General features: G+C 40.0%; 2 protein-coding genes across 2 annotated transcripts; one reads left to right on the top strand and one right to left on the bottom strand.

The window, feature by feature from the left end:
• The first annotated feature begins 964 nt into the window (after positions 1-964).
• On the top strand, positions 965-11,521 carry LOC129522177 (olfactory receptor 7C1-like). The gene is made up of 2 exons (XM_055344319.1): positions 965-1,876; positions 11,390-11,521. The coding sequence occupies exons 1-2, from the start codon at positions 965-967 to the stop codon at positions 11,519-11,521; spliced, it is 1,044 nt and encodes a 347-aa protein (XP_055200294.1).
• LOC129521593 (olfactory receptor-like protein OLF4) lies at positions 9,335-10,267 on the bottom strand. The gene has a single exon (XM_055343218.1). It carries the CDS (start codon positions 10,265-10,267, stop codon positions 9,335-9,337), a length of 933 nt encoding a protein of 310 aa, XP_055199193.1.
• Positions 11,522-11,826: the final 305 nt, after the last annotated feature.

The following is an 11,826-nucleotide window of genomic DNA, read 5'->3' as shown; positions in this document are numbered from 1 at the left end:
ATTTTTAAAAATAGTATTTAGGGCAGCCCAGGTGGCTCAGCAGTTTAGCGCTGCCTTCAGCCCAGGGTTTGATCCTGGAGACCCGAGATCAAGTCCCACGTTCATGCTTCCTGCATGGAGCCTGCTTCTCCCTCTGCCTGTGTCTCTGCCTCTGTCTCTGTGTGTGTGTCTCTCATGAATAAATAAAATCTTTTTAAAAATAGTATTTAAAGAAATTCTACTCAAAAATAAAAGAAAGAAGGCATAATGGCAGATTTTCCCATGACAAAGAACAGTGTTACAAACATGCAAAATAATATAATCTGAATCATAGAAACTAGACAAATCATTGTGAAAGTTGTAGATATTTCCATTAGAAAACTAAATACAGGATTCATACCCAGTGTTTGGAATAGTCAAGGCCAATGTATGACGATATTTTATTCCACAGAGATGGCAGAAAAAAAAACCCTGTAATTATTGGGCTCTCTTTTTGCCTACATATCAAGTAAGGAGGTTTGAAGGAAGGTGTAGAAGAAAATAAAGGTGAGGAGATAAAAGTTAAAGGACTAGAAGCTACAGATTTTCTAGAACAACACTACTGAGTCATGAATGAGCAGGGGGAAAAAAACCATGACCTTCTCACAATGTGGATTCTGATTCAGCAAGTCTGAATGCAGCCTGGGACTCTGCATTCAAAGAAGCCCTGGGCAATGCTGCTCCTGCTGGTACACAGACCACACTCTGAGTACCTAGGCTATAGGGGGGAATGACTGCTGTGGAACTGCGATTACATTTTCCAGAAAGCAGTGGCACCAGAAGGAATGATGGAAGCATTTCAAATTCCCCCAAAACAAGGCAACTATAACAGGGTAGTACTTTATTATCCATTTGCCTGAAATTAAAGACAATCACATTTTTGTGCTGTCAAGGTGAAGGTCATTAAATGTTGATTTTTCTCTTTCCTGTTAGTTATTTCATCCACATGAAATCAGGAAATCAAACACATGCTTCGGAATTTCTCCTCCTGGGATTTTCAGAGAAGTCAGAGATTCAGTTCATGCTCTTTGGGTTGTTCCTGTCCATATACTTGGTCTCGTTCACTGGGAATCTGCTCATCATCCTGGCCATCTGCTCAGACTCCCATCTCCACACACCCATGTATTTCTTCCTTGCCAACTTGTCCTTTGCTGACATCTGTTTCACCTCCACCACCGTCCCCAAGATGCTGGTGAACATCCAGACTCAGAGCAAAACCATAAAATATGAAGGATGTCTCAGCCAGATATTTTTTTTCTTTGTGTTTGGATGCCTGGACAATTTACTCCTGACCGTGATGGCCTATGACCGCTTTGTGGCCATCTGTCACCCCCTGCACTACTCACTCATCATGAACCCGCAGCTCTGTGGGTTGCTGGCCCTGGGGTCCTGGTGCATCAGTGTAATGGGCTCCCTTCTCGAGACCTTGACCCTTTTGAGGCTACCCTTCTGCACAAACATGGAAATATCACACTTTTTTTGTGATCTTCCTGAAGTCTTGAAACTCGCCTGTTCTGACACCCTTATCAATAACATAGTGGTGTATTTGGTGACTATTGTCCTAGGTGTTTTTCCTCTCTCTGGGATCTTTTTTTCTTATTCTCAGATTTTCTCCTCCATCTTGAGAATTTCCTCAACTGCAGATAAGTACAAAGCCTTTTCCACATGTGGGTCTCACCTCTCAGTGGTCTGCTTGTTCTATGGCACAAGCCTAGGGGACTACCTCAGTTCTGCAGCAACTACATCCTCCAGGACAAGTCTGGTGGCCTCAGTGATGTACGCCATTGTCACCCCTATGCTGAACCCCTTCATCTACAGCTTGAGGAATGGGGACATGAAGGAGGCCCTGGGTAGGTTGGTGCCTCTCAGCATCAGGACCATTACAGGACTCTCCTGAGTCACCAGGCATACAATATGAAGGCCCAGAGATCCTGGCTTCCTCCATTCAATATTTTTATTTTTTCCCCAGGTGTACACATTTTAAAGCAGTTCTCTCCTTGGGTCTTCCTGTCTTCTCTATTTTTGTTCAGGTTATATCTTAGGTTCCCCTTTTCACTTTATAACCAGTCATCTTCATTTAGTGTGACTATACTAAGTATTTTCTCAGTAATCTCCAGATAATTTGGATTTCTTTTAAAAAATAAGTCAAACATCATGTAGTTGATATCTATCCTCAGAGTGATGGGATGTGTGCCTATTTTGGAAATGTCCTGAAAATTCATTCCAGAGATGTTTTCTCAGGTCACATGAATAAAATCAACTGAAAGATCTGACCCCCTCCCTTTTTTCCCAATCTGATTAACTTTCCTTCCAGTCACATCAACTTTACTAAATTTCTTTGCTTGTCCACAATACAGACTCCTTTAATTTCAGAACTATCTTTTAACTAATTTTGAAACTACAGTGTCTAGTACAGTTCTCAGGATGGAGTTTATTCTTAGTGAATCCTTGTTGAGTGAAAAACAGATGAGCAGGTGATTAAATACAGTCAAAACCAAAAAATAAAAATATACTGATTTAATGAAAGCTTTTGAGCTAGAAAAGAAATTTGGTGGGATTTTTGTTTGTTTTTAGTAGGCTCCATGCCCAGCATCAAGACCATGGAAGAGACTGAACCCAAGACCCTAAGATCAAAAGTCGGCAGTTTAACCCACTGAGCCACGCAGATGCCCCAAAAATTTGGTTATTGATATGGATCTTGATAACAAAAAATAATAATAGCACTCTCTAAATGTTTTTACACATTACCTCATGTAAGTTTTTTAAAACCATTTACAGAGGAAGTTTATTACAGAAGAAGCAGCAGAGCTTACACTATCTAGCTGACTCACTCAAGGTCAAGGCTGTGGTGAAAAGGCTCAACCCTTCTGAGGTCTGTGAGGGCTCCCTGGTTCAGACTGTCTCTCAGGCATCACATTATGTTGCCTCCAGCCAAATCTTATAATAATTGTTTCATCCCTAACATATAAATGTTTGCTTCTAAAAATCAGCTCCCCAGCTAAGAAATAAGAAATGTTCAGTCTCTGGGGGCTGCAGCCTTAGAAATAAGTCACACCCCATGCTGAGATTTATTAAGGTTTCCCTAATATTATCATTTCACTTCATTTGATTGTTACAATGTTTAGCATATTTTCACGCTTATATATTTATTCACATGTATTTATTTTTTTGTTTTTTCAATAATAAATTTATTTTTATTTTATTTTATTTATTTTATTTTATTTATTGGTGTTCAATTTGCCAACATACAGAATAACACACAGTGCTCATCACATCAAGTGCCCCCCTCAGTGCCCGTCACCCATTCACTCCCACCCCCCGCCCTCCTCCCCTTCCACCACCCCTAGTTCGTTTCCCAGAGTTAGGAGTCTTTATGTTCTGTCTCCCTCCCTGATATTTCCCACCCATTTCTTCTCCCTTCTCTTCTATTCCCTTTCACTAATATTTATATTCCCCAAATGAATGAGACCATATAATGTTTGTCCTTCTCCGATTGACTCATTTCACTCAGCATAATACCCTCCAGTTCCATTTTCACATTTTTTGTCTGCATCTTTAGGTCTTCTCTCATCTTAGGTATTTTTATTCTAAATTGTTTTAAAAGAACTTTTTAAATGTCTACACTTTATGCATTCTAATAAACAATGTGTTCTAAAATTTTTCACTAATTTTACACGTGTTTTTAAATTTTCTTTATTATTGACCTATAAGTTTTCACATTCTGGAATCCATCAGTTATGTTCTTAGTTCCTTTACTTTCGTCTGGTTTATGCCCAGAGGATTAATCTAATCTGTCTTCTATAAGTCAACTGCTATTTTATATTTTTTCTACTACTTAATTTTAGTCATTTTATTTTTCTACAATTTCATTCACTTTATGTCAACAAGTGGCTGGTGTTAAGATAGAAATTTAATGTTATTTTGCCTCTAACTAATAAAAATTGTTCAAGCACCATTTATTTAAAAAGCTTGTTTTCTTCAATGATTTCTGTTTGGTTGGTTGGTTTTTGTTTTTGTTTTTGTTTTTTGAGACTTACTTTTTTTTTTACTTACTTCACTCAGCATAATACCCTCCAGTTCCATCCACGTTGAAGCAAATGGTGGGTATTTGTCTTTTCTAATGGCTGAGTAATATTCCATTGTATACGTCTTCCTACCTTGATAGAAGCATGAATTATTCTCACTGTAGCATTCCAGCTGTTCTCTCTTTAAATCTCAAGCAGAATTTGTAGGTTTTCAGGATGATTTGAAGGTTATCTAGGTAATTTGGTGGGGACAGGTGACTTGGGGACCCTACTCTTTCGCCTTCTTGCCCTGCCTCACTCCCATTGACATTTTTCACAGAGCTGTAACAAATGATCCTAAAATTTGCATGGAACCAGAAAATCCCCCAAATAGGCAAAGGACTGTTGAAAAAGAAAACCAAATCTGGTGGCATCAAAATTTAGGACTTCACGCTCTATTAAAAAGCTGTAATCATTAATATGGTAGAATACTCGCACAAAAATGGAGCCATAGATCAAAGGAACAGAATAGGGAACCCAGAGATGGACCTTCAACTCTACAGTCAATTAATCTTCAACAAAGCAGGAAAGACTATCCAATGGAAAAAAGACAATCTCTTCAACAAATGGTGTTGGAAAAATTGAACAGCCACATGGAAGAATTAAACTGGGTCATTTTCTTACAGCATCCACAAAGATAAACTCAAAACAAATAAAAGACCTAAATGTGCAGCAGGAATTCATTAAATTTCTAGAGGAGAACTCAAGCAGAAACCTCTTTGACCTCTGCTGCTGAAACTTTTTGCTAGACATGTCTCCAAATGCAAAAAAAAAAAATGAAGTATCAGGACTTTCATCAAGATAAAATCTTTTGCACAGTGAAGGAAACACTGGACAAAGCCAAAGACAACCTACAGAATGGGATATTTTTGCAAATGTTTTATCAGAGACACTTAGCTATAAGAAACAAACTCAGGCTGGAGATGAAGGGGTTCAGCATGGGGTTGACCACCACGTACATCACTGAGGCTACTGCACTTGAGTGGGAGCTCTGGGGAGCAGCAGAACTAAGGTACACTCCTAGGTCCATAGAATAAAATAAGGAGACAACAAAGAGGTGAGAAGCACAGGTGGAAAATGCTTTATACTTGCCCTGAGCTGATGAGATTCCACATATGGAGATTATCTTAGAATAAGAGTGAGGGGACCAACCCCAGAAACATAGCTACAAAATACATTACCATTTTACTAAGAAAGATGTCAGAAAAGGCAAGTTGGGTCATCTGACTGAGTTCACAGAAAAAGGGAGGGATTTCCACCTCTCTATAAAAGGACAGTTGCAACACCATTGAGGTTTATAACAAGAAATACAAAACACCTATGACCCAGGACACAAGAACCAGCCACACACAGAACCAGGGGTTCATGATGACCATGTAGTGCAGGGGTGACAGATGGCCACATGTCGGTCATAAATCATCACGGCCAGAAGATCCATGTCCAACACTGTAAAGATTACTATAAAGTACATCTGTGTGATGCAAGCTACATAGGTGATTACCTTGCTCTGAGTCTTGATATTCTGCAGCATCTTCAGGACAGTGGTGGAGGTGAAACAGATGTTGACAAAGGAGAGGTTGGTGAGGAAGAAGTACACGGGGGTGAGGAGCCTGGGATCTGTGCTGATGACCAGGATGATGAGCAGGTTTCCAAACACAGTGATCAGGTACATGGAGAGGAGCATCCCAAATAGGAGGGGCTGTAATTCTGGTTCCTCTGATAATCCCAGAAGAAGAAACTGAAATTTTTGTTCCCTTGCTAGGTTCCATGTGGTGGAAGTGACTTCTGGGAAGAAAGAAGTAACATGACTGATTTCCACACAAACGAATGTAGTTTTGGAATGTTGGTGAGATTCAGAGCCAAAGACCAAAACAGAATCCTTGAGATGTCTTTGCTGCAAAAAAGGTGATTTTTATTAAAGCTCAAAACAGGACCTGTGGGCAGAAAGAGCTGCTACACTGGGGTTGTGAGGAGTGATTATGTACTGTTTAGTCAGTGAGGGTTATGGATAGACTAAGTCTCTAAGGAATTTAGAAGCAAGGTTTTCAGAATGTTAAGGGGCTAACTACTTTTAAAATAAAGCTCTTTTTGACTCCTAACTCTGGGAAACGAACTAGGGGTGGTGGAAGGGGAGGAAGGAGGGGGGTGGGGATGAATGGGTGATGGGCACTGAGGGGGGCACTTGACGGGATGAGCACTGGGTGTTATTCTGTATGTTGGCAAATTGAACACCAATAAAAAATTTATTATTAAAAAAAAGATAAAGCTCTTTTTAGTCATAAACTTTAATACTTCACAGCAGCCATGATTTCCTTCCATGAAAAAGGTCATGCTCTGCATGTTTCAAGTATATATCAGTGGGCTGCAAGCCCTACAAGATTCAATTTAAGCTGAATTTCTTTTGCCTTTGTTTCCCACATCAAGACTTGCATTAATCACAGATTTGAAAATCAACTTTTTATATTTTGTAGCCCATGAATTAATTTTAATATGTTGTGCATGGTTATGGCCCCCTTTAAAGAACCCACTGCATCATATCTAATCATTTTTTTACCAACTAGCTTCTTTCCTAAGAAATCATGTATTCTTCATGATTCATATATTCTTCATCACCTGGGCAGCCCCGGTGGCTCAGCGGTTTAGCACCACCTACAGCCCAGAATGTGATCCTGGAGACCCAAGATCGACTCCCACGTCAAGCTCCCTGCATGAAGCCTGCTTCTCCCTCTGCCTGTGTCTCTGCCTCTCTCTCTGTGTCTCTCATGAATAAATAAATAAAATCTTTTTTTAAAAAATCATATATTGTATAGTTTTACAAATTCTTCAAATATCTCAGGAATATAAATTGACTGCTGATCATGTTTAAGGAATTATGTAAGACATGGTTGTCTTAATGTTTATATTTCATTAGAGACTCAAAGCAAGCTTAACTTGACATTAGCCAAGTTCTAAAGTCCTGTGAACCTCACATTCAGCCTACAGAAAGTCCTTAGAAACTTGTTATCTCTACCACCCTCCCTCCACAAGCTGAAAAGTGTATAACCAGTCTTCCTCACAGTCCCCATGCAGCTCTCTCTGTCCATGAGTCCTGACCCTTGCTATAGTAAAAGCACATTTTTCCATCATAAAATGACTCAAGAATTCTGTCCTGACCTTTGCATGTAGCAACTCACATCATAAATGATATTCCATTTGACAAGGATAGCCTGTTATATATCAAGAACTGACACAGTAATACAAGTGATCAGACTTGAGGCAATTAAAATATGTGCTACTTTTTATTTGTAGCATATGTTCTGACAAATGAGGAGAGCACTCATGATCATTCTGTCATTCAAGCTTATTTCCAATGACTTTATGAACAAGTAACTACATGTGGGCTCTCTTCCAGGTCCCTGGAAGAATTTGAAAGACATGCATGTTTGTGCAGAACTGGTAACCCTGACCCACATAAATGGTAAGACATCAAGCTCTCCTGTGAAGCATCCTCAGGTCATGCAGGGAGAAGGGATTTCTGAGCAGGAAGGAGATAGGAAATGGATGATATTAATACTGTTCATCTGCCCTCCCTTAGCATTTGTGACAAATATTGGGAAAAAGGAGTCATTTTGTGTACCAACAGAAAGAGTCATGATAGCAGGTAACATTGGAAATTTTCAAGTAGAAACAGGAAGATAATTCAGTGATAAAACATACAAAACACTAACCAACCCTTCACCTCAAAGAATAAACCCTCTCATTGTGGACATTGGTGTCCACATGCTTCAGTAAATAGATGTACAGCATGAACAGTGATAGAAAGAGAGAAAGAAACAGAAAGAAAAAAAGAAGAAAGAAAGAAAGAAAGAAAGAAAGAAAGAAAGAAAGAAAGAAAGAAAGATTTTGTGTAGTAACAAAATAAGTATTTAGAAATTTTGCTTCATCATATTTATGTTCATCTTGATGCTAAGAACATACCCGGTCCATCTATTTATTCAGATTTGTTTTTCCATGAGATTCCACTGAGAGATATGTACTTGCTAATCAGTGTTTGCAGGGACTATGATAGGCTTTCTGGACATCTAGGTGAATCACAGAATAAAAGCAAGAGACCAATTTAGAAACACAAGAGCGTATTTGTAAAGTGCCTGACATTAATCTTTTTGATTGTAATATAAGTGCCTGACTTTAAGTTTTTTATTTCGGAGGCATCCATTTCAAAGACAGTTATGTTGAAGAAACACCTCGTCAGATGAGACACAATTACCAGATAAGCACTCAATTTGCCCCAGCCATGAAATACCTCTTCAGAAAGCCCTGAGTAACCTTGAGACTGACACGAGTGACTCTGCTTTTCCCTTCAGCACCTGAATTCTACTCATACAATATTCTACAAAAGGGTGAACCCACAACCCACTCTGGCCATGGACCTCAATAAAGGCAGATCCCTCAGCTGCACTCTCTCTCCTTCTGATTGACGTATTCCCATCTCTGAGACCTCCTTGAATCACCCTTGGGCTTCCCATATGCCCTCAAGGCCTTGTGAGGAATAAACATGGTTTTGTTAGAGTTCTCTGATGGGTGTTGCTAAGGCATGTCTTGCAATCACAATAAGAATGCAAGGCACACAGCAGAGGCTCTGGTCAGAGAAGAATCTGTGGGAATGTCCACAGCACATGGGCACAGGGGAGTGCCCGGCTTCCCTAGCCTATTCATCCCTGTCAGGAACTTAAGACATAAACAGAACAGTGTTAGAATTCACATTATCAGGAAGAAGAGTGAAGGTAGTGACAGAAAAGATTTTCAGGGTGTAAATTGGGGTTTTGTATTCTCCGGTACAATAAAATTACTTGAAGGGCTTAGTGGACAAGTGGAGTTTCTTCCATATGAAGAACACAACCCATGATTATTCTTTCGGGAAATCTAAGGAAAATTTATTTGACATGATACAAGTCATTTGAAATGAAATAATTTTTAAGAAATCCAACATGTCCCAGGTAAGATACAGAAATTTCTAGGCATTCGTGATCTAAGGTTGGGGAAAACATTGGATCCTTTGAAAATGGACAAAGGAGAAACTGTATAACAGAAAGAGCTGAAGCTTAAAAAGGGGGTACTTAAATATATGAAGACAGTTTAATTCAAAGAAATGGAAATTCCAGGAAATAAATAGAAGGTATAGATTTCTACTTCCTCAGTCTGATCAAGGACTGGCTCTGCAACTATGAGCCCTGCAATCACAGGCACTTGTACAGCCCCGTGACAATTGGCCCTTACATCACTGGAACCCCAATGATTCTTCTCAGAGCCATTTTTATGTCTCTGTTCCTCAGACTATAGATGAAGGGGTTCAGCATGGGTGTGACCACCGTGTACATCACCGAGGCCACTGCACTTGCGTGGGAGCTCTGGGTAGCAGCAGAGCTAAGGTACACACCAAGCATTGTACAATAAAATAAACAGACAACCGAGAGGTGAGATGCACAGGTGGAAAATGCTTTATACTTGCCCTGAGCTGATGATATTCCACGTATGGAGGAAACGATCTTAAAATAAGAGTAAAGGATCCCAGCAAAAGGACCCCCACCCAGCAGGAGAGCTGCAAAATACATCACCAAGTTATTAAGAAAGGTGTCAGAACAGGCAAGTTGGACCATTTCATTGAGTTCACAGAAAAAGTGGGGGATATTCAAGTGTGTACAGAAGGAAAGTCGCAACATCATTAAACTCTGTAGCAAGGAATTCAGGATACATATTATCCAGGATACCAGAACCAGCAGTCCACAGAGCAGGGGGTTCATGATGACCATGTAGTGCAGGGGGTGACAGATGGCCACATACCGGTCATAGGCCATCACACTCAGGAGAAAGACATCCAACACAGCAAAGAGTATGAGGAAATAAATCTGTGTAATGCAACCTGCATAGCTTATGACTTTGCTCTGAGTCTGGATGTTCCACAGCATCTTGGGGATGGTGGTGGAGGTGAAACAAATGTCTACAAAGGACAGGTTGGCAAGGAAGAAGTACATGGGCGTGTGCAGATTGGGGTCTGTGCTGATGGACAGGATGATGAGCAGATTTCCAAACACAGTGATCAGGTACATGGAGAGGAAAAGTCCAAATATGAGGGGCTGCAGTTCTGGTTTCTCTGAAAATCCCAGAAGATAAAATTCAGAAATTTGTGTATCATTTCCTGATTCCATGTGGTGGAGTTGACTTCTGGAAAAATAGGGAAATAACATAACTGATATTCATACAAATTTGCATTACTCAAAGACTTGAAATGCTCTATTTTATATTTTGCAGCCCAGAGATACCTCTTTTTTTTTATCCCATATAAATTTTATTTCCACTAGTGCTGGGCAGTGTAGCCTCAACAAAAGGATGACAATATGCAATAAACCATGGTAGAAAAGTGGTTTTTGTGTGCTGGAATCTTATGTTTTACTGAACTTTCTCCCCTGTGATAACCAATAACTTAATTATTTTATTTTATATTTTTTATTGAAGTTTGATTTGCCAACATATAGTATAACTAGAGAGTATTTTGCTGAGTGAAGTAAGTCAATCCGAGAAGGACAATCATTATATGGCTTCACTCATATGGGCAATTAAGAAATAGTGAAAGGGATTATAGGGGAAAGGAGGGAAAATGAGCAGGAAAAATTAGAGAGGGTGACAAAACATGAGAGACTCCAGAGATATTTCTTATTTTGTTTTTTGTTTTTGTTTTGTTCTGTTTTTGATTCCCCAGCATGGTGCCCAACATGGTGCTTGAAGCAATGACCCTAGATCAAGACCTAATCTGAGAGTGCCTGGGTGGCTCAGTCGGGTAGGTGTCTGCTTTTGGTTCAGGTCATGATCCTGGGGTGGTGGGATTGAGTCACACATTGGGCTCCCTGCTTCTCCCTCCCTCCCCTCCACCTCACTCCTTCTCTCCCTCTCTCTCTCCCTCTCTCTCTCTCTCTCCTTCAAATAAATAAATAAAATCTCAAAAAACTGAGCTGAAATCAAGAGTCAGCTGCTCAATAGTCCTAGCCAAACAGATGCCCCCAGGAATACTTCTTAATAAGTTTTTGTGGTATGGTCCCCTTTAGGGGATCTCCTCTGCCACATCTGACATGCTTTTTAAATTAGATTCCTTCATAAGAAATCATATATTTATAATTTTACTGAGAAATACTTCAAATATTTCAGGAATATAAATCTCTGACCAAGTTTCAGGCACTAACTAAGCAATGAACATAAAGTGCTGAAGAACAGAAGTCCCTACAGTGATAGAGAAAGAATAGATAAGCAAGTAACAAAATTATAGAATTTTTCAGATGGTAAGAAGTACTAGGAAGAAAAGGAAAACAGGGATAAAGCAGAGTGTGAATAGGACATTCTATTTTCATGATTGTGTAGAAGTGTGTACCTGCAGAGAATGGCCAGTGCAAAGGCCCCAAGGAAGGTAGTTGTCTCCAATGTTCAAGTCAAAGAAGCACAGCCAGTGCTGCAAGGGGAATGATCAGGAGGGAGACGGAGGAAAGACATGGTCAGACATGCTGAATAGGGAAGTGGCCTCTCTGCTTCCTCTGAAACCTCATGGCACAGGGACTTCCCTGTCCTCTTCCATTGTGTTTATCCTGCTGCAAAGGCATCCCAGGAATTGAACCAGATCCCCTTCTTAGTGGCCTCCCTCGATTGAGTTCTGGCCCCTGGATTGTGTCAGCTTGGGATTTATGAGTCCTGGCACCCTACTATGGGGACTGTTCACTCT

The sequence above is a fragment of the Nyctereutes procyonoides genome, unplaced genomic scaffold (genome assembly GCF_905146905.1).
Source record: "Nyctereutes procyonoides isolate TBG_1078 unplaced genomic scaffold, NYPRO_anot_genome, whole genome shotgun sequence".
Classification (NCBI taxonomy): domain Eukaryota; kingdom Metazoa; phylum Chordata; class Mammalia; order Carnivora; family Canidae; genus Nyctereutes; species Nyctereutes procyonoides.
The sequence above is the reverse complement of the archived record's forward strand: the minus strand, read 5'-3'. Positions and strand labels throughout refer to the sequence as shown.

Bases quoted from the DNA above. Each gene is read 5' to 3' on its own strand.
- LOC129522177 (XM_055344319.1), top strand. From the start codon at position 965: ATGAAATCAGGAAATCAAACACATGCTTCGGAATTTCTCCTCCTGGGA. The intron at 1,877-11,389 runs GTGCCTCTCAGC...AGAATTTTTCAG, and splicing joins AGGAGGCCCTGGGTAGGTTG to ATGGTAAGAAGTACTAGGAA.
- LOC129521593 (XM_055343218.1), bottom strand. From the start codon at position 10,267: ATGGAATCAGGAAATGATACACAAATTTCTGAATTTTATCTTCTGGGA.